Source organism: Gigantopelta aegis, chromosome 4 (genome assembly GCF_016097555.1).
Source record: "Gigantopelta aegis isolate Gae_Host chromosome 4, Gae_host_genome, whole genome shotgun sequence".
Classification (NCBI taxonomy): domain Eukaryota; kingdom Metazoa; phylum Mollusca; class Gastropoda; order Neomphalida; family Peltospiridae; genus Gigantopelta; species Gigantopelta aegis.
This window is the reverse complement of record NC_054702.1, coordinates 17,544,761-17,572,690: the sequence shown is the minus strand read 5'-3', so window position 1 is coordinate 17,572,690 and position 27,930 is coordinate 17,544,761. Positions and strand designations below refer to the sequence as shown.

General features: G+C 37.3%; 1 protein-coding gene across 2 annotated transcripts; it reads left to right on the top strand.

Moving 5' to 3' along the window:
• Window positions 1-27,930, top strand: LOC121372757 (transmembrane protein 181-like). 2 transcript variants are annotated; one of them, XM_041499271.1, is made up of 15 exons: window positions 1-45; window positions 2,469-2,572; window positions 3,559-3,626; window positions 3,970-4,060; window positions 6,362-6,501; window positions 7,280-7,399; window positions 7,857-7,937; window positions 8,595-8,694; window positions 10,743-10,870; window positions 11,573-11,722; window positions 19,010-19,112; window positions 19,787-20,011; window positions 20,458-20,524; window positions 21,062-21,098; window positions 23,196-27,930. In XM_041499271.1, the coding sequence occupies exons 1-15, from the start codon at window positions 26-28 to the stop codon at window positions 23,199-23,201; spliced, it is 1,440 nt and encodes a 479-aa protein (XP_041355205.1). In that variant the 5' UTR covers window positions 1-25; the 3' UTR covers window positions 23,202-27,930. The 2 variants fall into 2 exon arrangements, with proteins under 2 accessions (XP_041355205.1, XP_041355204.1); XM_041499270.1 differs by lacking the exon at window positions 21,062-21,098.

Sequence of the window (27,930 nt, the reverse complement as noted above, 5' to 3'; positions counted from 1 at the left end):
CAAAACAAGGGTTCGATTTGCCAACATGGCAAGAGAAATCGAATCGTGAGTTACAATAATAGTTTTTACCTCTATATGTGAACAAAGATTAACATTAAACAATTAGAAAGTGCATTTTGGGCTGATAGGTTTTGTATATTATAATACTTGGGGAGAAGAACAAACGGATTTTATATCACGAAATTATACGAACATAAACTGATAAAGTCTGCTGTTGACAAGTGCACTGAAGTGTGAAAGTGTAGCTTCCTATGGTTACAAGCATTGTGTAGTACTCATTAGGACTTTACGGCACCTTGCTAATTAGTATAGTTAATGTAAGGCATGCTGAGATGAATGTAAAGTGCCTGTTACATGGTGCAACCATTTTTGGGGGGGGGGGGAGATGTAGCCCAGGGGTAAAGTGTTTGCTTGATGCGCAGTCGGTCTGGGATCATTTGGCTATTTCTCACTCAAGCGAGTGCACCACAAAGGCTGTGGTATGTGCTATCCTGTCTGTGGGATGGTGAATATAAAAGATCCCTTGCTGCTAATCGAAAAGAGTAGCCTATGAAGTGTCGACAGCAGGTTTCCTCTCTCAATATCTGTGTGGTCCTTAACCATATGTCTGACAATATATAACCATTAATAAAATGTGTTGAGTGTATCTCGTTAAATAAAAGTTTCGTACCTTCCTTCCTTCCATTTTTATTGACCCCAATAGTTATCCAAGTATTCTCTACCCTCTTGACCCTAACTTGCCTGTGTACCTTGTAGTTTGAGACATGCTATCACTGTTATAATCCTCTAGCCCTGTCCTGGTGATATGTTGGATCAGGACGAAAGTGTGCTTTGTGTTTAAAAAGCTCTGTTGATTCTGAAATTTCAAATTACTCTGAGTCACAAAGTATACTTGCACCCTCATAAGTGGGGGACTCAATTAAGTCCTGCCATTTAAAGTACCCCCCTCCCCCCCCACCCCCCATTTTTTCAACCTACCCAGTCTCACATTAGAAGTGAAGACAGTCAAGCAGCCAATTTTTTTTAAATGCTACTTTCAAAATTCATTTTCCTACACATACCAAAATAGGGCAATTTTTTTTTAGTTTTCTTAATTTATGGCAACCAAGCACAAAATATATAACACAGTGTTGTGTGCATGTGCGTGTTTATATTTACTTGCTAAAGAGTAATGTCAGTAAAAGTGTGACTGTGAGGTCACACTCTAACCATTGTGCTATGGATGCAAATGAGGGCCATAAAAAAGAGAGGAACATAGAATTAGAATGTAGATCAGTATTGAGTTTTACATTAAAAGTATGACTATATTACTACAATATGTATTACAACAAAAACAAAATCACCAAATCTATTTAAAAAACACAGGCAATAGTTAAAACACCCTTCAAGTATTTGGTGCTTACTAAATCATTAAAAATAATTGTTAGAACACTTCTATTTTAATTTTTATTGATTGCTTCAAGAGGTACATTTCAGCTATATAATTGGTGCTTATGATATTTTGTGTTTCTATACATGAAAATAACTGAATAACATGAATCAGTAGAGTTATGTTTCTTAGTTCAGGGAGCCGATTGTAAACATGTTTGCACTTTTGATTGTTGGGTCTAGTAACAATTCAAATGTTTGTTCATCTAGTAATTATAATGCAATTGCAAAGCAGTTTTAAAATATACTGATGAAATTATTCATTGACCAATTGTGGTACACTGTTTGGAATGAGTGAAAATTCAATCAGTTGCATGGATCCACCGAGGTGGTTTGATCCTGTAAACACAAGCACCACAAGTGATCACTTAACCAACTGAGCTAAATTCAGCCTGAAGATGTAAACAGGACAGGGCTAGAAGACTGTTGAGCTAGATATACGTAAAATATCATAAAATGTTTCTTATCTGCCCCACCCCCCAACCTCCCTAACAACATGCTTTTGTTAAAATATGTTTTAATTACTACTTTTAATTTTCTAAAGTTATAACTCATATGTAGCATATATATTGCATTAAAAAGTGCAATGTATTGGTCATGTATATTTATACGTATGTACCATAAACAAATAAAATTTTTTTAAACTCTTTGGTCATACCTGATGTTAGGATATATGGGTTTAATCATTGTTATAATAAATGGGGTTAACTTTAAATTTGTAGTTAAGCCATATAAAATAGTTTCTACTTAGGAGGGGAGATACTGGTCCGACTTTGTGTAATTAACAAACATGTCTGTCTCAGTGCTGAGATAAGAAAGTCTTTATGTTGACCTGGTCAGAACACCTTAATTTGCATATTGTTTTCTTTGCTTGTTTTATATATTGCTGTAGTTAGAAATAAAATCAGTTTTCACTTGGTCTCTTTGGTTGTCTGATGGTGTCAGATGGGTAGTAATCTTAGAACTTAACACCTGGTCATGGTGATGTAATTTTCATTCGAATATCGTTAAAGTTCTGTTTTTGAATTTGTTTCTTACAGATCTGTGCAGATGCGTCTCTACGCACTGAATAAACGACAGTTTGTTCTCGTGTTCATCGTGTTTTTCATGTGCTTTGGCATAAGTGTCCTTGTTGGTGTTGCTGGTAAGTTAGAGAAGAGCCATCTACACATTACATGTATTCATGTAGATCTTTTAGAATGGTAGAATAAGAAGCTGGAGGCTAGTATTTCTGTAACTGCCTTTTCCTGCATTCTGTCACCTGCTGATCACCTGGACCTGGTTGCTCAAAGCGTAGTTAAATTAAGCCTGATTTAGTCTTATAGTTTCCTTTTAATTATTATTGCACAAATACAAAATAAACTTTAGTTTTGATTATGTGTATATGACCTTTGGTCAAGTTTCATCATTATATCTTCAAATTGTATTGATTCAGTCCTTAGATTTAAACATTTCTGTTAACCACTATTTAAACTAACTAATTTCTGAACCAATTGACCCAGATTTCAGCTATCGAAAGAAGAATCCTGCTAATATTGGGGCTACTGTTAAAGTGACAAACTGAGTAAATTCCCCAAACTGTACTATCACTGTTTCTATATTTTTAAAAAGATTTCTGGATCCAGATATGTTAAGAATAAGTATTTTATACTAAGTTTTACTGCACTGAATAGAAAAACAGGTGGAAAAACACTGCCATGTATAAACATGTATATCATTTGTAATCAGTTAATACATATTAGCAATATGCTGTTATCGTCGATGTCCCTAACTACATTATGCTTCAAACTCTGTTCAGTTTGTTTTCTTATGCACAACTGACGCAGTCAACATCCAATTTGTTGTCGTCTGCTTGTCGTTCATTTGTGAAGTTTTTCTTTAGAGTTGGGGGAACATTTTCATCACCAATAAAGTTCAGACTCAACTTTTTTACTGGATGGTATTACACTTTTGTTTACTAGAATTGATTTGTTGATATTTTTCGTTAACTGATTGGAATATGTTTTATTTCATGTACCGTAACTGAAAAATATTGAATATTGTTACTGTAAGTAATGTATTATGTTTTTGTCATTAATTGAACGCAGTTTGGAATATTGATGGTATATTTGTATTGGTTTTGTTTTTCAGGTCCTCATATTGTGGAAACAGTGGTAAAAAATGGCTCTACTTTGATACCAAAGCCTGACAATTTAAATGTAAGAATTAGCTTTTCTATAAATACATTTGATTATTTCTGAGTATTTTAAACTGAATTGATTATCTCCCTTTTATGTGCTTACTCAGTTAAAAGTAAACATGCACCCTGGGATTGTAGTGTGCCTTGACTAATAGCCTTCCTAACAATTAAAATTACATATCAATGACATTTTCTTGCAAAATAGTAGTATTAAAAAAGTAGGGTTTGTCATTTTATTAATTATAACAGTTTCTGTTATCTGGAAACATTAACTATGAAGTTAGGAATGTTCCTTTAATTGTGTGTATTTGTTGATAATTTTTTTATATACTAGCTGATTTCATCAACGTTTGTTTTTACAGACTGGGCCATTTCACCTAAAGTCGCCGCCAATGTCGACATTTCACCAGCAGCTGTGGCTGACAGCTAACATAATTACTGACAGCACAGGAGGTACGTTTACTGACTGGGTTATTGATTGGCAAGTGTCTGCAGGAACTGGTGCTTTACTTTTATCCAGTTAAAAACTGGATATTGCCATTTTATGTGTAACAAAAAGCTTGTTTAAAGTTTATTTTCTTAAATGACACCATAAGAGCACATTGACTTATTAATAATTGGCTATTGGATGTCAAACACTTGATAATTCTGACATAATATAGTATCAGAAAAAACCTGCAATAAAGATTTGTTATATGCACTTTCCTGCCCACAGAATAGCATGTTCCACAGCCTGTGATGTACCAATTGTGGGGTACTGGTTGGAACAAAATAAACCAACCCAATTAGAGAATGGATCCTCCAAGGGGATTAGATCCTTTGACTTAGCACCACAAGTGAGTGCTCTACCAACTAAGCTAGATGCTGCCCCCTATGTATGGCAAAATATGTTGACAAAACATGATGATCAGAATATATTTAATTTTTGGATGTAAGCTGAAGCAGCAATATTTTTAGCAATGTGGCGTATTTTGTGTGAAAATTTGAAGGCAAATTCAGTTTGTCTTAGCAGCAAAAAATATTACCATGTAAAGATTTATAAATATGCTAATTCTTAAATTAGTATTATGAAATACATTTGTCATGTCAACTCTTTATATAGATATATGTTTTAGACTTGTCTTGAACAGAGATACCACTCTTAATATGCTAACAGTTTTGTCATGTTGACTCTAGTAATATCTGGTCAATGCATGAAAATTACCTTTGTTCAGTACTCCCTGCTTGTGAAATAACTGAAATCATGAATATATAATGAAGGCATTCCAAGATTGTATTAGCCTTGAGTTTGATTTAAATATTTTATGAACATGAGCCCTGTTGACAAAACCTTTTATGATTTCTGTTAAGGTTTAAAAGAAAGAAAAAAATTGTATGTAATTCACATGGATTCAATACTTATATATACAGTCGAACTTCGTTAACTTGAAGTTGAAGGGGACGACGAAATAGTTCGAGTTTCAGGGAGTTCGAGTTTTCGAAATTCATACAGCAGACCCCAAAGTGAAACTGCATTGTAGTATTATCACTTCGTTGATATCGGAAGACACGTTTGCTGCTCCATCCCTGTCCCCAACACACAGATGTTAGCACATTCCTTCTGTGTATATGATAAAACTAAGTAAAAATTAACAGAAACGAGATAAATCCTATCAATTTGACGTACATCTCTATGTACTTTTATTGTATTTATTAATAAATTAAAATACTGGATGTCAATTAGCACTAAGTATGTTTGTTTACCAAATACAAAATACACAATATAAATAGCAAAATTATTGTAAATCACAAAAATCATTTTAAAAAACCCTCACTAACATAGCGGGACATAACGTAACAAATCAAAACACTGTATGCCAAATAGCACTAGGTTATGTACTTTTTTTTACATATAAAACATTCACAATAGTACAAAATAATTTATAGCTCTCAAATCACAAAGTACAAGGAGAAGAACTATCAGAAATTTTTTGTAATTAAAGATTGTTTGGCACACTTGCTTAAAAAATCGTCTCAGATTGCTTGGATGACAAGAAAGCGTGACTATTAACCGATCTGGCTATCCCCCCGTTGCCGGGTCCTTCCCCAGATTGCTTGATCTCTGATGTATCAGTTTCTAACATAACTAAATGACTAGTAATGAATCATTTTGAATTCACACTTAAATAGCAAATAACAAATTTGACATGATTCACTCGTTTAAGAGAAAAAACAAACAGCGTTAATTGTTATTACAACAGTTCTTTGAAGATTACAAGACTATCCGTACTTTGTGTAATGAGGCCCGCTGCCGTGTACAAACACCGACAACCAAATGCAGGCATGTAGGATCATTTCGTTCTGCATAGTCAGCGATCTATTATTCTGTAATTACTGTGTGTATCATCGATAGCCGAGACCAGTCGGGGCACTCACGCTTGGCTTGGGTGACAATTAATTTTTCTTTAAAGTATTACCGGTACATTTAAAAGGCTCAGTCATTCCACAAACTTCGAGTTTTGGAAGTGCAATATCCCTTACTTTTTTGAATGTTCGAAGTTTGAGTGTTCGAAGTCTGTTATTACTAGTTTGTATAGCAGTTCGGCCGGACCACCGTTTCATTTCGAGAAATCGACGTTTTTGAAAGATCGAAGTTTGAGTTATCAAAGGTCGACTGTATATCCTTATTTTATTTCATTATGAAAAGAATGAGATAGATCTTAAACATTCACATTGTCAACCAACTTTACAAACCTTGTCATTGTATTGTTTCAGGTGGCCGATTTGAACAACCGTTTCTGATGGGTATCAGAATACAAGGCATCAATGGGGACATTCAGAGTGTGGTTGACTCGGACAGTCCAGAGCTGAATGGTGACCTACACAATAGATCCAGACTTCTTCGATGTCGTACGGTAATTTACAAAATGTCACCATTGGAGCAGCATGTAGCTCAGTAGTAGAGCACTTGTCTGAAGTGTATTGGGACGCAAGGTCAATCCCCTGTGGTATGGCTGTGGCATGAGTTACAGGGCTTGAACATAATGACGGCACCAATGACAATTGCCCTTGTTGAGATATAAATTGCAGTTGGTAAAGCTCCTCAACAATGACAAAATGACACCTGGTGTACATTATATGCCAGTATTTAACATTTGAGCATTTGAAATATGTCTACATACAGCAAATTAACTTTTCAGTTATGTTTATTTGCTGCAAATGTCGCTTTAAAAACAAATTGCCATAATCAGGTTCAAAATGATTTGAGGATGAAGTTAGTTTTAGGTTCAAAATAAACATTCTGGAGCAACTCATATTCTTGGATATGATGTGCAGCAGAACATATTTTCAAATGAACTCAATATACTATGACATTATATGGTATATGTGTGGTGGAGGAAAATGCATATAAAAAACCCCTAGCAGTTAACTGAAAATAAAGAGTAGATATACATAGCTGCAATGATTCTTTAGATCAACTGTTGCAGTTATGTATGAAAAAGTACATGCGTAGAACGAACTACTGCATAGAACAAACTGATCATAAAGGTCCGTTTTATCTCCCTATACATTAATAACCAACTTATGCATATGTGTACAACGAACTACTACTATAATGAACTAACTATCATGGTCCCTTCCGGTTCGTTATAAGAATACTTTACTGTATATTAAAGTATTTGCTGATTTCAGGTTTGTGAAGATTTAATTGTCCTTCACCTTGGCTTCCTTGACTATGCTAACTACCTCATCAATGTTTACTTCTACGGACTGGATAACAGCAAGTTCAACATAAAGACTATACAGTTCACGGTAAGCTATTTCATGAGAAGTGTCAAAAATCAAACATGATTCAGTTACTTTTCGTTTGTTTCTGGAAACAAAGTATGTTTAAATTGGAAGGAATTTGAGGAGCAAAGAGATTTTAATCTGCCAACCTACCTAAATGAGATCAAAGTTGAATGTTTTGTGGGCACCATTTATCTTATTATGCATAAAATAACAATTTCAGCAAACAAGCATGTACTTTATAGGAAAAGTATGTCTAAATTTGAATATATACATTAGGTTGGCGATCATGATGTGATACAATAAATAAAATATAAAAACAATAATATTAATAACCAGAAAATCAATATGTTTACTTAAAGTACAGCCATGCATTATCACATCCATGAGAGTGTTTAACTAATTATTATAGTGTTTGTTATATTGGTTAAAGAGCTCCAATCCATATTTAATTATTATTCTTATTATCTTGTTATTTCAGTTCAAGAGTTACAACCCATCGTTTACACAGATTGAGATCTGGATACGCTTTGTGTTCCTGGTGCTAACATTTCTTGCTACTGTAAGTTTCTTGTTCTTTAGACAAAAGCTCCCATATTGCTATTTCGTACTAGTTGCAGCATTGAATTTTTTCTCTTGCTGTCTAGACGTGTTGGAAAACCCCCAAATAGCTGTAATTTAAAATGTACTGAGGTGGCATTAAACATCCTTTCCTTTGTAAATTGGGCTTGGGTTTGAGTGACTAAATCGTCTATTGATTAGGAAGTTGAGACTGAGTGCCCATTTACACAGTAATCCTAATCACACAGATACAATGTACTTGTTTAAGACGGTCCACTCTATATAAAAACATCAAACCTTAGTTTCCATTTATGTTTGGACTGTCCTTCTAAAATGCTTCAAATTAGATAAATATTTGGTCTAACAGTCAATGCCTGTTTATTTTTTGCTTGTTAACTGTCCATTTCCAACTGACGACCCCCCCTAAACCCATCCCCCCCCCATCCCCATCCCGAACCCAGTCACTGGTGAAGTCAGATATTGTGCCCTGGAGAGCCATGCCTGAACCTAAATTGGATATAAGCAGTTTGTTAATATGGTATCCTATCCTATTTTCCAGAATTGGAAGGTTGACCCCAAGATGCTGATTTAATACTACTGTTGTTGTTTTTTAACTTTAATAGTTTTGTCTAGTTATTCAATGCATTTTGTTTTTCAGTGTATGTTTGCTCACTCTTTAAGAAAATTCTCTATGCGAGACTGGTCTATAGAACAGAAATGGATGTCCATTTTGCTTCCCTTGCTGTTAATGTACGATGGTGAGTTAATGCATTCCAAATGTAAAAGAGAAATAATCAACTTGAGTTTAATAACAATTATTTATAATTATTTAGTACGTTTGTTAGGTAATTTTCGGTCATTGCTGCTTTAGGTAATGTTTTAATGAATAACTCTACTTTCACTGATAAGCTTGAGTACTTTCACCTTTTTAATGACAAAGCTCTTGTCTAGTTAAGGGTTCATATCCCATGGGTGCGATTTGCTTTTTGTGGAATTTCTAGATTCACAAATTGAGTACATATATATTTTTTTTTTAAACCTGATCAGTTCCTATTAATCACCATTTTGAACGTGTATTTACCATGAAGCATCCACCTGATGCACCATTTCTGGTTGGTTTGTCAGTGTCACCATTTTTTTCTGAATATGATTACCTCAGTCTCTGTCTTTCAGATTCAAAGTTTTGTCCAGTCACACCCATGAAATTCATTGTAGTGGTTAAAGTATACTCTGTCAAAAAAGAAATGTGTAGGCAAAATATTCATGGAATTATCTCTTTAATACAAAGTGGCATAATTTTGTTATTTATGATCGTATCACTTGTGACAATGTTATTCACGAGGGTGCTGAAGTCAGTACCTTGTGTGGCCACCAGCAGCAGCAATCACTGCGTGGCATCTCCCTGGCATAGACTGAATGAGTCTGAATCTGGGCACGTGCATGTGACAGTTGCGGAAGCGTCTGAGGCTCCAGGTCAAGCTGGCGTACACGTCTGTCCAGTTCGTCCCATAGATATTCAATGAGGTTGAGATCTGGCGATCTTGATGGCCATGGCAGCACATTAATGTTCTCATTCTGTAGTAAATCCATTGTTACACGTGCTGTATGCAGCCTGGCATTGTCCTGCTGAAAGAGTTCTCTCTGTTGATCCAAAATGGGACCCATGTGATGGCAAAGAATTTCATCCCGGTAGCGTACAGCTGTCAGGTTGCCTTGTACGAACACAAGTTCACTTCTGCCAGTGTATGAGATGGCTCCCCACATCATGACACTCCCTCGACTGAATCTGTCAACTTGGGCGACGCAGTTGTTGGCAAAACGTTCATTGTGGCATCTGTAAACACGTCGTCCATCATGTCGCTGTAGAAGGAAACGTGACTCGTCGCTGAACCATACTCGCCGCCAGTTTCCCAAGTTCCACCCCTGTACATTCGTGCACCAATGAACATGTAAATGTCAATGCTGACGTCACAGGACGGTGCCAACATACTGTCTCCTAGCCTGTAAACCAGCTTTTCAAAGTCGGTTCCGAATGATTTGTGCAGACACCCTTCTCAAACCAGGTATGCGTCCAGCAGTGTTCGTTGCTGTGGCAGTTTGGTGACGCAAGTGGTGAACCTGGATGTAGTGATCTTGTGCTGCAGTTGTTATGCGAGGTCTTCAACTTCTGGGCCAGTCTTCAGTACCTGTCCCAGAGACGTGAAATGGTGCTCTGATGGATGTTCATGTGGCGTGTGACTGCTGACTACGATTCACCTAACTGGAGCAGGCTTATTGCAATGTTTCGATTCGGCAGGCTTAGTCTTGGCATCTTGTAACTCGTCTATGTCGAAATGGAAATGAGGCATCATTGCAAGCATTCACCAAAATCTCACCATTTCATGCCAATTTCCTGCAATTTTTGCACAACATGTGTTAAATTTGTTTTAGGGGGCATTTGGGCAAATTGTCCCATTCCAGGAACATTAACAAATATGTTGATTCAGCAACATTGTAAAAAAAAACCCAATATTTTGTAAAATCAACACTTTTCTTCTTTCCTTATCACCTATGCATTTCTTTTTTTACAGAGTATATTTTATTATAAAAGCAACCAGATAAAGTATATTTCTTCAGTAGTTCCATATAATTGCACACCCAAATGTGGAAATTCACCTCATTGAAACTTGAACCAATGAATCACTAGTATTTTATTTACGGTAATTGAGGAATACCATTATTGTATCTCTGATTTTCATGGGCTATCACATATAAACACTTTAGTGATTTTTACTTTTGTTATGTACAACTGAATATTTTCTTGCAGATCCTATTTTCCCACTGACGTTCCTCGTCAACAGCTGGGTTCCAGGCATGTTTGATGGTGTTTTCCAAGCATCCTTCCTCTGTGCCTTGTTGCTGTTCTGGTTGTGTATATACCATGGGGTCAGACAGGTGAGTTGTTGCAGTAGTATATTATAAAAAGAATTGTTGTTAAGTTGAAAAGAATTCATTTAGGTCACTGTTACTGTAGTTCACCAAGTTGACAATAACTTTATGTGGTGTAATGTGACACACTGTTAAAGTGCTTGCCTGAACTACTGTGTGCCATAGGATCCATTCTATAGACCTATCTCAGGTTTTCCCATTCCAACCAGTAATCTAAAGTTAAAATGTGTTTTGTTTAACAACATCACTAGAGCACATTGATTAATTAATCATCGGCTAATGGATGTCAAACATTTGGTAATTCTGATAACCGGCTATTGGATTTCAAACATTTGGTAATTCTGACACATTATCAGAGGAAACTCGCTACATTTTTCCATTAGCAACAAGATATCTTTTATATGCACCATTCCACAGACATTGCACTGGTTGGAACGAGAATAAACCCAGTCAGTTGAATGGATCCACTGAGGTGGTTTTATTCTGTGACACAAGCATCTCATGCTCAACCGACAGCTAAATCCCGCCCCTAACCAGTAATCTATGACTGGTATATTAAGGCTGTAATACATGTTCTGTCTGTGTAAAATTTAATATACTAGATTGTATGATTACTGAGTACCATTTGCCTGATCATTAATTTATTGAGATTATTTATAGTATATCTGATGTTTCTGATTTATTTATTTAATTTGTTTTCAATAACAGACTGATCGTCGTTTTTTGCGGTTTTACCTACCAAAGCTTCTCATCGTGGGTTTGATGTGGATTGCCGCAGTGACGCTGGCCTCCTGGCAGGAATATAATGAACTGCAAGACCCAACCTATTACTACAGACTGGATACAAACAACTTCTTGGTTAGTACATGGTTTCAGCTTTCAAAGAGAGATTTTACTGTTTTGGCGGGTTGAAAGTGTTAACTTTTGTGTTTAAACCTATATTAGTTTTTGTTTTACCTCTGTTTGTCACAAACTACATATGTTGTGTCAAGGTGGGATCTAGATATTTAGTGGTATGCTTGCTTGAGGTGCTTAGTACAGAGGACTGAAAGCATTGGTGGATCTATTCTCTGATTGGTTTTTCCACCATCCCAACCAATACCCTTCTATACCATGGGAAAGTGCATCTAAAAGATCCCTTGCTGTTAATGTAAAAATATAGTGGGTTTCCTCTGAAGACTGTCAAAATTACCAAATATTTATCATCCAATAGCCAATGTGCTCTAGTGTATTGTTAAACAAAACAAGCTCTAACTTTATTCATTGCCACTAGTGGTATACACATATATTTTAGTGGATATTAAACTAATTTACCTACCTGATGGTTCACCCAATACATCATTGAGACTGGTGGTTTAGCTGCACTTAGTTGATTAAGTTAAAAGTTTTGCCAGTGGTTTATGCTAGATTTGAGTTGCCGTCTGCTTTTGATGGTCTGTTGGCCATCTGTTAAAAGTGCAGACTCACAGGTCAGACTCCATCAAACTGATGAGAAGTGGCATTGGTTTTTCTATGCATTCCATCATGGTAATAACGGTGCACAGGCATTTTCATTCAGGAATTGGTATCTATTGTTCTTGTAAGACATTGACAGATATTGATATTTGAAGGTTTTATTCTGATTTTTTAATCAACTAATGAGTTCTATGGAGTTACAAATTACAATACCTGGCTTAATACAAAAGTCTGATATCTTAAGTACCATGCTGTTTGCACTTTCATATTATTTTCAGTATTAGCTGGTAAGGTTCCTAGTGTGCCAGTTTATTGTTTGGGGGCGGTGGGTCTTTTTTTTTCTCCCACTTAAAATGCAATATGGCCAATGATTTCCAACTAGTTTTTAGAACACTCTCTAACAAGGAGTAACTTCATATTCAGCCCATTTCTATAGACATTACCTGTCCTCAAACAAGTGCACCTCCCCCCCACGCAAGTGGTCTGGTCCGAACATCCCAACAGCCAATGGGATGGCCTAAATTCTTCTACTGCATACTGCTCTCTAGTTCCGGTCACATGACTAACTTCCTTCTTTTTCTCTTCGCTAAAGGGTCTGGACGTCCTTTTGCTTGGCTCTGTTTGGAGTCAACTTTTATAAGACCTTTGGTTTTGTATTAGTGTTTGGGTGAAATGTTTTTCACCTTTGTTTTCATTAGCTTTCGTATGTTCTTTTCGCGTATTTCACTTGACTTCCAAGCGTTTAATTACATGAAATGTTGTTTATATTGCCGGTTGTCGTGTCGGACGCCATTTGCAAAATGGCGTCTGTGTTGACTGGCTTTGTGTTTGGGTGAAATGTTTTTCACCTTAATTTTCGTTAGCTTTCGTTAGCTTTCATATGTCTTTCGCGTATTTCGCTTGACTTGCCAAGTGTTAATTACATGAAATGTTGTTATATCGCCGGTTGTCGTGTCGGACGCCATTTGCAAAATGGCGTCTTTATTTACCGGCTTTGTATTTGTGTTATGGTTGGTTTTTCTTTCTTTTCACAGATTGAAAAATTACTATTATCATATCTGATAATGTTCAGGCGACTAGTTCGAGCGTGTTACGCTGGAAGAAGTTAGCCGGCGGCGACCCAGGTTGTCGTGTTCGTGTGGCCTCACTTCTAGATGCGACCTTTGTGCGGGCTTGTCTGATGTCGAGTTCGCGGCTTACCTGAAGGTGGTGTCAGCGAGGACCAAGAAGGTGGAATCTTCGAGGACCAAGAAGGTGGAATCTTCGCCTTCGATTGCTGACTCCGTGGCGGAAGAGTTACGTTCAATTCTACCGACCATGCTGGAAGAAACAATGGCGTCAATGGCGACCTTACCTAAATCGGCGAGTTCGGGGTCAGGTCCGGTTCCAGTCCCCTCTTCAGGGGGTGCGGCTTCTTCAGCTCCACCGTTACTTAAGACTTCGGATGACAGGCCTGCGGTCTCTACGCAGCCCTCTAAGAAGCCGGCTCATTCAGATAGACGCTCCACGGATTCCAAGGCTCACCGATCTTCGGCGGGGAAGTCCCCTTCGGCGCATCGGAGCCGGGACCGTAGCCGTTCCACATGACCTGTATGGCTCCCTACGGGTTCCATAGATCGTCAGCGCCAACCTTCAGTTGATGTGGCTTCCAAGGCCTCCGAGGGCTAGACGGGACCATCCACGGTCCGGTTTAACCAGCGGCTTCCATTACGGTACATCGATTGGCCTGTGCTCGAGTTCTACGAGAGACTTGGTGATGAAGCGCCTGCGGCATCTGTCATTGAAGAGCCCGACTCTACGGACCATATGACTATGAGGGATTGCTTGGCGGCTGTCTACGACATGTTGCCGTCCTTGCCACATCCAACGACGATGTGGTCATCCGTTCCTTGGTATCCACACGGGACCGCCCACGGTCCGGTTCTCCGGTATCTCCATCGGGCCATGACCAGAGCGACTGGCCTGTTCACGGGTGCTACGTGACTTTCTGATGATGTATCGGTTCATGCGGTGCTGGAAGATCTGGATGCGGCGGACCACTTGTCACTGAGGGATTGTCTGGCTGTCATATCTGATATGCTACCGCCGCTGGCCCATCCACCGGTTTCAGCCAAGAAGGGTCCGGGTTCGATGATCGCCACGGAGGTTCCACCGGCAGATATCGGCATTCGATCGTTGGCTGCCACAGGCCCCCGTCGGTTTACACGGCTACCAGTAACTGGCCCGTGCGTATCGTTGTTCCAGCAAGCAGACGGAGCCCTGTAACGAATTGGAAAATTGCGTCATCGGCTCACCGTTCGGTACCGTCGTCCCGTGATCGATCGAAGTGGTGCAGTGTCCAGGGTTCCACCGGCTCCTGCCGGTCCGTGTACATCGTACCGTCCACACCAGTCGGCAGCTGATTCGGCGTTCAGGGTTACACCGGCTCCTGACGGGACCGTCCACGGTCCGTGTTTCCGATGCAGCCAGTACATTGGATCGAAGTGCCTGTGCCAGGTTACTGACCGATTTTCCAGATGATGCGTCGGCACCTTCCGTTATAGAAGATCCGGACGCAGTGACCCACATGGCTGTGACTGTTTGTCTCGCTGCGGTGTATATGCTTTCGTCACTTCACAGTCCACTCGCACCATTCTAGAAGGTTTCCGTTTGAGGACTGATCCGATGTCGGTTTACTTGAGTAGACTTCGTTTGTGCCGTTCCCCATTCGTCACAACGAACGTATCCCGTCTTCAACCTATCCTTCAACGGTGTGACGCCGGCCTTGGATGACGCTGTTTCCGGCGGGACCAGACGTCTTCCTAGAACTTACAGATTGGCACGTCCTGTCGATGGCTTCAGTTCAGCGTACATGTTGTACATGGCGACCATAACTCCTCATGTGCAGGATGCCAGAGGATATGCCTTGTTCTAGCCGTCGACTTTGATGTTGGTCTAACTTATATCTTCCGTGACGTCGATGTGCACTACGATTGCACACTATCGTCAACCGACTTGCCTGAAGTGATCCATTCTTGACTTTCAGCACAAGCCGGTAATCTTGGCAGACCTGTGGTCTACATACGGCTCTTTGCCGTGAAGGGGTCGACGTTACAAGCGTTCCGGGTTGGTGACGAAGAAAGTCTACTGGTCCGGTCACTTGTGTTGAGATCCCGTGCACCGATATTCTCTTGTTCGAGGAAGGTTCAGCGACATTCGGCAGATCGTTCTCTATATCCGGTGGCGATGCAAGACAGTCGCTACTTCCGCTGGTTCCGGAAGTTATCCAGTTGCCATCACGTGGTACGGGGGTTTTTACCGTCACCGTTTTCCTATGGTTCATTGCGGCTTATCAACTCACTGACGTTTACTGTTGTTACCGCCAGAGTTCGTGACCGATGCTGTCTAGATGGTCTCTGCTGCTGTTTCGCACCGGGTGGTGTGACGGCCGTGGATTTTAGCCGGTTGCTGTTTTGCGTTGCTTCACTTCCAGGTATATCGGGCATGTAGCGTAGCGAGTTGCTACGCTGTCTTGGCTCTTGCCTGTATCACGGGGTCGCTGTTTCCGATGTCTTGATTCCTGAATCACTCTATTACTGTTTCATGAAGTATCATTGCAAGAGTAATTTTGACGTCGGCGCAACATTTTATGCTTAGAGGTCGCGGTATCCAGTTTGTTTCTGAATCCATGCATTCAGTACAATAACGCAGATTTGCTGATCCGGTTACCAGTCGCCTTGCAGTCCAGTCCCTGTTGGTGGCTGTGGTTTCCAGATGAAGCCGATCTACACATCAACCTGTTGGAGATGTTGTCAGTTACGTCATCTTTCATTGGCGAGAGATGCTGTCAGGCGCCTCTCTCATGGTAGCCACAGACAGTACTACCGCGGTGGCTTATATCAACCGTCAGGGCGGAACCCACTCCAGCAGTCTGCTGCAGTTGACTTATCGTCTCTACAAGCTGGTTGACGAGATTCCGTTGCAACTTCGGGCTCGCCATATTCCAGGGGTTTCCAATGTACTAGTCGACACACTGTCTCCATCCCGAAGCGTTTCGATGGGTGTGCGACAGACTTTGGACACCAAACATCGATCTCTTCGCCACACGATTCAACCATCAGCTGAGGGTTTACGTGTCTCCGGTGCTGGATCCCGAAGCTCTGGATCTCGACGCCTTGGCCATCAGCTGGGAACAGATGGACGCGTACGCTTTTCCTCCACGAATCCTCCTTCCAAGGGTGCTTCAAAGGTTTCAGCTGTACCATTGTCGCCTGTTACTCATTGCTCCAATGTGGCCATCCAGGATGTGGTATCCAGATCTAATACGTCTTGCCGATCCACATCCTTTACCGCTGCCAGACTGGGATCATCTGTTGCTGCATCCCACGTCAAGACTATACCATCCACGTCCGCAGTTGTTCCAACTGCACGCGTGGACTTTATCGCCAAGAGTTTGAGAAAGAAAGGTTTTTCTTCACAGTCTACGGCGGCCATTTTGAAAGCGCACAGATCATCTACTACTAACGTCAGATGGCTTTGCTTTCACCGAGGGTGTTTCCGGCAAAACTCAAACCTCAGACGATCCAGATACTTCGTCTTGCTGGGTTTTTTGGCTGTATCTGCGGACCACTTTACGATTAAAGGGGTCTACCATCGCTGGGTACGTTTCGGTCATCGCTACTGTTCGTGATGTCGCTACTGGAACGAAGTTATCGGGTATTCCTGAGATCCATAAGATGATCAAAGGGTTTCGCCTTGATGATCAAGTACACCGGTTTCGGCCACCAAGATGGGACCTGAATCTGGTGTTACGAGCGTTATCGACCGCACCTTATGAGCCGATCGAATCCTCTTCCCTGCAAGACTTGATGCGGAAGACGGTGTTTTTACTCGGTTTTGCCACGGCTGCCCGTGTCTCAGAACTCCATGCTCTTGATGTAGACTTGGTATGTTTTCACCAAGATCGGCGTGCAGTCAACTTGGGGTTACTCATGAACTTTGTTGCAAAGAATCAGTTACCAGACCAAGCGCCTCGTTCGTATGTTGTGCAGGCCCTCTCCTCTATCGTTGGTCCGGCGGACGTTGAGGACTTGGCGTTGTGCCCTGTCAGAGCCCTGCACCAGTACATCGAGAGGACCAGATCTTTTCGACAACATCGCAAAAGACTTTTCCTTTCCTGTAACCAGAGTCGGTTGAGGGACCTTACCAAGAACACGGTGGCCACCTGGATCCGGTCTTCTATCCTGACCGCCTATCAGAAGGAGGGTTTACCTGCTCCGTCTGCTTCTAATCCGCATGAACTCCGTGCCTTGGCTGCCACGATGTCCCTGCACTGCAACACACCCATTCAGCACATTATCACTGGTTGGTTCTGGGCTACGGACTCCATCTTCGCCAACTATTATCTGAGGGATGTCACCACAGAAGACGTTGAGGGGTTCCATCATCTGGGTCCGGTTGTTGCTGCACAGACTCTGTTGAATACAAGCCGTCCTCGTCGCCGTTGATGTCTGTCTGATTCTGGGCTGCATACCGAGATGTCCATCGAATAGACAGATGAGGATTGCTTAGACTTTTGTTCTTTTGCACAGTTCACGTACTGGTGCCGGAACTTTTGTCTCGATAACCTTTACCCTGCACTGCATGTGGTTATTGGTTGTCGTTATTGAACTAACAGATCTTTGGTGTACTAGACAGAAAACACTCGGGGGTCTTGTTTTGTCAATGTTCTGACGGATGCACCTCATTAGGTTGTCGCTTGTTATTGAAAAACTATAACACTTCAATACGTGAGGGTTACCTAACACCTGCATCCCTGGTGGCTACGTCTTCCCACCCTGTCAGAACCAGCATGAGATGTGGCTTCCGCCTCCTGGTCCATGTGTTCTAGGAGCCGTACCTGCCACTGCTGACGGATGCCACCATTCTGGTTGTTGTTACTAACATCACCTGCATTGGTCTGTGACGGGCATCCCTAGGATGAGGGCTTACCAAGGTTGGCCTTATTCTTCCACTAGTCAGCCTCTTTCCGGTTGGGGAGTTATCACAAGCATCTACGGATCTCGGCACCCACCACCATCTGTTGAATGCTGCACTTGTTTGAGGACAGGTAATGTCTATAGAAATGGAGAAAACTTGAGTGTTTTCTCTTTTATAGATACATTACCTGTCCTCAAGATTCATCCCGCCCGGGCCTCCCCGCTTCCTGTTCTCCGTGCGATGCGCTCAGGGAAAAAGAAGGAAGTTAGTCATGTGACCGGAACTAGAGAGCAGTATGCAGTAGAAGAATTTAGGCCATCCCATTGGCTGTTGGGATGTTCGGACCAGACCACTTGCGTGGGGGGGAGGTGCACTTGTTTGAGGACAGGTAATGTATCTATAAAAGAGAAAACACTCAAGTTTTCTCCAGTTTTGGTAGTGTTTATCTTACCCCATCAAGTTCCTTTTATAGAGGGTACTTGTACATGAATTTTATCCATTTGAGGGTCATTTCCTAGCATGTATTATTGGTTATTGATGACCTTGATAAAGAGATTATCATGAAGAATTAACAAGTTAATGGATTACTGTGTCTGGAACATGATATTTGTTAATATTACTTGAACTCCGATATAATTTGTTGTTACTTAAATTGTATTTATAGAATTTATATTCATAGATTTGATATACGGTAACTCTGCATAAATAAAACTATGATTTTATATTTTTCAGGGACTAAAAATATTTTTCTTCATTGTTGGTGGTCTGTACTTGTTATATTTGGCTTACTTGTTGATACGGGCATATGCTGAACTCCGATCCATGCCATATTTTGGTAAGTTTTTAGTCAGTGCAAAGATTACTGTTATGTCATGACTTAGTTACTTGTAAATATAAATTGTGATAAAATGAGTTATGGCTTTAAAAATAAAAATAATGATAAAAACATTAAAATAAGTTAAAAGAAAATAGTTAAAATTCAGTTTATTATATTACCTTTTAATATATAGATCATCCATTAGACAGAAACAATATGCTCTAGTGGTGTCGTTAAACAAAACAAAACTACCATTAGACAGAAAAAAACTTACATTTATTTGCAAGTTATGTTTTTATAAAAGTACAAGCATATTTGTATGCAAAAAAAACCTATGTTATTGTTTCCAAGATGATCTATAATATTGCATGTTAGACTTTGTAATAAAGTAATGTGATAACGTCTAACTAGACCTGTGCTTTTCAAACTGACTAATGGATTAATTTTTTACAAAAAACACGTTTATAACTTTTACTCACATATTTTCACTATGTTTTGTTGTTTTATTATTTCTGACCAGTCACATGTGCAAAACAGCAGGAAATGTGAATGAGTGAATGCACTGCTTATGGTATACAGCACGTCAACTTGCGTAACATTGAGGGAGCTATCTTGTCTGCAGTAGTCAGAAGGTTAAAAACTTTAAATTGGCCTGAAAAGTTTGTTTTATTAATTCTTTATTATACTTACAGATTTAAGATTGAAGTTTATGACTGCTCTGATGTTGATAGTCCTGTCTATCAGTATTGCGATAACCATCCTCCGGTTCGGAAGTGGGGTTCTGCATGACAACTTTGTAGCTGAAATGTCAACAAATTACGAAAACTCGGCCGAATTTGTCTCATTCTACGGACTTCTCAACTTCTACATGTACACCATGGCATTTGTTTACTCGCCATCCAAAAATGCCATGTACGGTAAGTAACCTTTATTGTTTGTTCTAATTACGGTATTGATCTGGATGAGTTAAATTTTATACCACCTCAAAATGTTTAGCTTTTGTATCTGATCAGTCTTTTATGTGTTATCCAATCCAGCCATTTGTATGATGTCTTGCTTTCATCCATGCGTTCATCGGTTTAGTGAGGATTTTTAATTTGGGGAGGAGGGAGGGGGAGACACAGGCAAATATAAACGGTTTTGGGGGGAAACTCATCTTTTCATCCATCCTTCCATCCTGTGATATTACAAATAGGTCCGTAGGTCATAGTTTTTAATCACAATTTAATTATAGTTAATAAGTTATTGTTATTGCTGTAAATTAAATCTTACTGTTGTGTTTACTATAATTGTCTTAAAAATTTAAAAAGTTGTGTTAAAAGTTAAAAAATAATAATAATAAAAACAAATTATTTCTTTGCAGAAACTCATTTCAAAGACAATCCAGCCCTCTCAATGCTCAACGACTCGGATGAAGAAGTGCATTATGGGTAAATAGTTTGTAACAGCATATTTCTATAAAGCTGTTAGGTATTGGGTTCGCATCCTGGACAAACAACCCAGATAGCTGAGTTCTGTGTCCAGGACAGTGGGCTTAAACGTTGGAAATGAAACATACTAACATGCAAAGGTATTTTAGATGACACCTGCTCACATATAAATGCAAGCATAAAGAAATACAGACTTTGCCTCATTCTTTAGTTATAATAATTTGTTGTTGCGATACCTTTCAAAATAAAAACACATTAAATCTGTGAGATTGGCCATAACCCCCTTCCAATACTAAAAAATGCCCTTCTAGTTTAGAAGTACTCTTCTTTTTTTGTTTACCGAGAAACCCCCTTTATATTGTTGTGCCCTGATTGTTTTGATTTGGTTTCTTTACTGATCCCCTCCTAATTATTATAGATTAGGTATAATCCTGTTAAGTATGTAAATTTTGTTCCATTTTATTTGTTAAATCTGAATTAAAAAATAAAAACACATTAAGAATACATTTTGCCCTCTTGTTTTTTCTCTATACAAAGACATGTAATACAAAGAGAAAAGAAGAGCCAGTTTGAGGTAGTCTGTTGTGTTAAAGGAGTTAATACATTGCAGTTTGTTTTTGTATTATTGATTATTTTCAAACTAAGGGCTGTTCAAGAAATAAAATGACATGGTTGTTCAGAAGTTGTTGGGTGAGAGTGTTATTCCAACATTCATCTTTTGTAGAATAAAATTTAATCTGTGTTAAAACAATTCATCATACACACCAGCCATAAAAAACACAAATTTTTAAATTTTTAATCAGTACCACACCCACAACAACATTTCTGGAACAGCTCTAGCAATAGTTTTCATGCTTTTTTTTTTTTTTTTTTTTGAAATCATTTGTAAATTAAATTGTTTATAATTTGTTTTATTTTTTATATTAATCCAAATGATACTGTTTATTACATTTTTATTTCAATGATTTCTTTTTAACCTAAAAACAGCAGTACATAATTCTTGACAAATATTTTTGTGTTGTATCATAGGAACTGCAAAACATTGTTCTTTTTACTTAGGAAAGCATGAACAAACCTGCTTGCAATGATTTTGTGCAGTTCTTTGTTTTATAATAGACTCGTACATACAGGTGAGAACCATGATGTAAAGGTTCTGTTAAGCTATTAAATTGCTATTAAATTCATATTTGGTTAAACTATTTCATGTCCTTTCTGTTTTGCTTGCTGCATTATGCAGTCAGTTTCAGCAAACCAACCATTGGTGTCTCAAATACATTATGATATGTTATAACAGATACTTGTTACAAGAACCTACAGAACTCTGAGCAAGAAAATCTTTAAGTTTTAACATCAGAGATTATGATTAAGAGACTGAAAGTAAATGATATGAGATGCAGGGTATTGGTTTTTATATTGTGGTTTATATGTTGGTGTTAGTGGGAATTCAAATTACACTGTTGCCTTTAATGATGACTTTACAACCTCAGGGCTTTTAGATTATGGTAGCCCCACTCTCATGGCCAGTGATATTCAATGTTGGGTTAGTAAATAACTACTATTGCCATGCCCGATGGCTAGTGAAAACACCCAAGTTGTCAAATGCTGCATTTAAGTCTATTTTATGAATATGAATATCCTGCCCCCATTCACACACCCCAATCTTAGACTTTTTAATCTCTATCTCCCTCTTTAGGTAACATATCTGATTATTACTATTAGTAAAACTATATTACTGTAACTTAAAGTAGGGATAGTGAATATTTAACTCTGGCTAGTAAATATTTTTAAATCACTGATCCCATCAGCAATAGATAAAAGCAAAAAATTTCATTTGTCCAACGGACAAGTACATCAAGAAATCTACTTATCGAGCAATATTTTCACTTGTCCAAATAAATGTTTTGTTTTATTCAAGTACAAGGATGATATTTTTCATTACTCAAAATGAAACTTCATTAAAAAAAATTACTAGTTCACTGGACAACCACCAAGGTATATTTTGTTTGTCCGAGCAGATTTTTACTTCTCAGGACAAATGGACAAATGCTTATTTCGAACACTGCCCATGTCTAGTGGATTTTATAAAAATTCTACAAGCCCTGACATCCCTTTTTATTTTAGGGTTTTTGTGTACAGCGAGACATAGCTCAGTGGTAAAATACTTGCTTGAGTTGAAGTGTTATAATCTTAGGATAAATCCCCATTGGTGGTCAGTTGAATTATTCCCCATTCTAACCAGTTATGAAGCACTGGGTGGAATGGACCAGTTATGAAGCACTGGGTGGAATGGGAAATAATTGAGTTGACCACCAATGGGAATCAATCCTAAAATCATAACAGGATTAACTGATATTCTGTCTTGTTTAAGGATTGTTGTATAAAAGTCACCTTTTCTGCTAATCAGTAAACCTGTATGGTATCAACAGGTATTATTTCTTACATTCGGTTTGATGGCAAATTAAACAATGTGTTAGGGTTTTATTGATAGTCTTTTTCTTTTCTTTTTGTTTCCTGAGGCATCATGAAATATTCCATTCATTCATGTATCGATTGATTGGTACATTCATTCATTCATACATTTCATTCATTCATTCCATTCATTCCATTCATTCCATTCGTTCATTCGTTTCGTTCGTTCGTTCATTCATTTTGTTTTTCTCTTTGTGAACAGATCTGATGAGGAGGCCACAATGACGACACGAAATTTCACTAAATATGACAGTGATGACGACTTCAGATAGGAAATTCTCCAAGAAGATACTGCCCAGCTACAAATAAAGAAAATGTGTGCTTTCTTTTAAAAGCCTCTAATTATGGACCTTTTTGTAAAAGACAAAACAAAAAATCTTAAACCACAAGTTGTGAATGTTAGATAATACTACATGTGAATTGTGGTAATTTGAAAGAAGTGAAAGAAATTTGGGATATTTTTTGAAGATGCAGAAAAAATACATTTAAACACAAGAAATTTTCTGTAATGGATCTGCTTTGCTTTGGGGAAATTTGATGTACAAACTGTGTGATACATGCTCTTAAGCATCTATTTGTGCAATTTTGGTGGTTTGTGAGTTTTTGAGAAAGTCTCACCAATGTGATATTAAATTACATGTACCTAATTTGACATAATTATACATGTACTGACAGAAGATTGCAGTTCCAAGACTAGCAAATGTAATGTTTCATTTGATATGAAGATTATGCATGTGAGGTCATGCTTTTAATGATTTGATACAAAGTTAATGCATGGGGATTAAAAACACAAGAAAATTTGTAATTTCTATCTAATCTTTCAAGAAATAGTTAAAAATTAAGGTTTAAATATAACAAGTACATCCATTGAAAATAGGATTGTCCTTTTTAGCTAAAACCCCCCAAACAAAACAAAACAAAAAACAATTGTTTTTGCATTTATTATAGAATTTTTCGATGGTATGTTTGGAAGGGGGATCAGTAAGAACTATTGCAGTGTCATTTTCATTTGTTGAATTATTGAGAGAAATAGTTTACTATGATTATTTATTACGTAATATGCAGGTTCATTGTAAATATTTGTTTCTGAGAGAGAAATTAAAATGATTAGATTCCCTTTGTAATTTCTGTTTAAAAACATTTTCTTTTTTTTTCATTTATTTTCGGGTGTCTTTGAAATAAATATAAATTTTGAAGGTTGTTCATTAATACCCGGTAGATCAATGTATGTTTAAAACGTTATATTTGAGGAAAATATGGTTGAACTGATTACAAGGGACATATTTCCATCTGAAGAAAACTTTATAGTATGATCTGTAATCAGATGTGTTTTACCTCTATGAACAGGTAATCTATTATTAAAGGCCAGTTTTAGTAGCAGTTCTTTTGGGTGTTTTTGCAATATCAATTCTGATATGGACAAAAGTAGTTTTAATTTTTTTCAGTTTTTTTCCCCAGTTCTAACCATTTTATATTATGAGACATGTCATGCTAGCTTCAGCATGACTTAGAATATTTACTAATTCGAATAATGGGTATTGCTAGTTGGACTTTTCTAAACCACAACAAAGGTTGTTTCTTTTTGTTTATAAATCTTTGTCTTTTTCTTTTTTGTAGTAACCATGTGTTCATTTTATAAGCATAATATGTAAAGTTGCCATTTAATTTGTTTTGTCTAATAGTTGTAATGAAACTGAGTTTTTCCCCCAGAAAAACATATGAGGATCTTAATTAAAAAAAAAAAAAAAAAAAAAAATCTACTACAGGGAAGTCATCAATAAACCACAGGTTGTGAAAAATCACTTCCCATTTAGTAAATGTTCATAAAATATTAAATTTCAAAGAATAAATTCTTCGCAATTGGATGTTGATTTGTTTACATGTTGATAGGTCTGTCATATGCCTTTGAAAGCTTGTTCTTGATTGGTTAACATTAGCAGGTTGTATAATGCAATGATATAACAAAAACTAATGGAATTGCCTTTCTTAGGCTTTTGTATTAACCAAATTATATCACATGGCAGGAATAGTAGAATTTCAACTGCTATTTCTGTTCTTAATGATTCATAGTGCTACATATTAATTACCTTGCTTCATCAAGACATCAGTCTATATATAACTATTTAAAACAAATATTGAAGGCATAATTCCAATATGTAATTTAACATGCATAACATATAAATATTTTTTTAGTTTAAACAGTTTATCCTGTTAGGGAAAATTTTATTGGGTGAACATGTATTATGTAACTTGTGGGTAATCATTGAAAAAATATAATCAGTAGAATTTTACAACTTGTTTGTTTATTAATACTGGGTACATACATTTCTTTATTTTATTTATTAATACTAGTTATGTAAATTTCTTTTTTTACTAATACTTGGTATGTTTATTTCTTTATTTATTAATATGTGTATTTTTTAGTAAAGTATTATTGTAGTTTTGTAGTGAGTACTGAGGCAATAAGCTTACAATTGGAAATTAACTCACAATTTATTTTTGTTTAATTTTAAAAATGTGATTATGGGCTTTTTAGTAGAAAGTAAAGCAAGTTTATAGAATAATACTTTCAAGGAATATAGTCCCCAAGTAAATCCCACTTTGTATGCTGAATACATATTTAAAACTTTGAAGTAAGAGGTAATGCATTTTCATTAAACTATACTTTTTGTTTAATGTCGGTAAACATTATTTCTGATGTCTTTTAACAAGACAGTCCTCAGTTTGCTGCCATTATATGATCTTTCAGACTAAGAGCCTTTTTAATGACTAAAATTACACTTTAAAGACATTTCTCGGTTTGGAACATCAGTGTCTCTATATCCACTTGTGTTTCTGATCGTCCTAATGTAGTAGCTTAAACTTCGTTTTATTTCTTAAAATATATTGTTTTGTTTGTACAAAGTTATTGGGAGAAAAAAAATACTGTTTTCGACTACAACAAACATTTGGACAACCAGAAATACATTGAATATACAGACACCGAAACACAAGACAAGAAACTAATTGTGTAATACTAGTTCTTTAAAAAGGCTCTACTGATTGAGAAAGACCCATGTTACAATAGCAGCAAACTCGGGATAATCCCTTTAATGTTTGTATATGATCTTAATTCTGCTTGGTATCTCCCATCTGTGTTCCACTACTGTACATACCGTATTTCCTCTAATAAGTGCTGGGTCTCAACTAAGTGTGGGCCTGCCAATAAGTGCCGGGTCTGTAACACTTTGCAAAAAAAAAAAATGCTGGGCCTCTAATAAGCGTAAATGCTGGGTAAGACAGCCGAAAACTAATTACTCCCTGGCATAATTTAGACACTTTACGTGGACAAATAATATTAATTTGTTCATTGTTTTGTTAAGTTTAAAGTTTTGTTACAGTTCGAAATTAAAAGTTTAAAAAATAAATAAAATTGTGAGTTTGTAGTTTTTAGCTGTAATTTCTAAAATTTGTTTGAAAAAATAAAGGCCGGGTCTCCAATAAGTGTCGGGTCTGCGACCATTTTTGAAATGAATACGCACTTGGGTGTTTCTTAGAGGAAATACGGTGTGTCACATCTTGTAGATGGTGTACATGTACACACTACTCCATCCCTCTTCGCAAATTTTTTTAATTTTTTAGTTATTACTGTTCACCACTTTAAAGTACTTCATTTTAGTTGTTGTATTATTTACTTTTTGAATTATCTTTTGTATCAAAGTGATTGACTGACTGTCATGTTTGTGTTTGTAGTCCCTGTTTTCCTATGGTAGGGTTTGACACCCTATAGCCGATGTGTGTTTTTGTGCTGGGGTGTTGTTAAACATTCATTCAATCATTCCTACGGTAGAGAAAAAAGTCCTTATTTAATCCTTGTTTTTAATATAGGGGTTTATTGAATATGACTGGAATTAGTTGGTTACAGTAGAAATGATTAAGTTCTATGGGTTGATCAAAATATTTTGGTTAAAAGCTGAAGGTACTTGTATAAATTGGTTTCATGCTATTTTTCATTTTCTTCAAGAGTTGTGGTAAGACTTCCAAGCATGCTGTCATGTAATATATATATAGTAAGTGTAAGGGATTTAATTTAAGACTCAAACGCTGTTATTTCAGAAGAATAGGTTTACCAAAAAATTCTGTTTATTAGTAAATCCTGTGAGAGGACTTGTATGGTAATAAAATAACCCCATCTCATTATAGCCCACCGAAAGATTAAAGGGTTAATCCATATTTATATTTCAATGTCACATCATGGTACATTAAAACAAACAAAACAAAAATATAATTTTAAGGTGTCTGTTAAGCATACTTCTGTTCAATATACAGACTATTTATTAATATATATATATATTTTTTAAATTGTAATAAACACAACTTTACAAAGAATTTAAAAGAATAAACTAGACATAAAAATATTTGTTTCCTAAAGCTGAACATACATTTTAAACTTAGGATGGTGGAAACAAAAAACGAAAACAAAATAAAAACAAAACTGTTTTGAAAGGTCATTAAACTGAACCTGCAGCTTGTCAGGCAAGTCCTGTATTCCTTAATTTTTTGTGATCCTTATTGCATTAAAGTATGGATCATGGTTGCACTGGACAAAAACATCTTCAAAGATTTTGGTTGATGATTCTTAAAACACATATAAGTCTCATTAATTGCTTACTTGCATATACATGTATCACCTTTGTTACATTATTTAATATTATGTTACTTTTTGTTATGTATTTTATAAAAAAAATTGTTTGGTCTTTATTGATGGTGAAGCCAGCCATGACAATCATATTTCAACAAAACAGTCAGTTATTCAGAACATGAACCTAGTCTGTCAGAAAGCTTGCCTTGTTCACAGATATTAGTAAATTGAGAATAAATAAAACATGTTACGTTCTTCAACCTGCACATTTATGATGCAGCAGGTGGCTGAAATCATACATTCATCCCAATGTAAA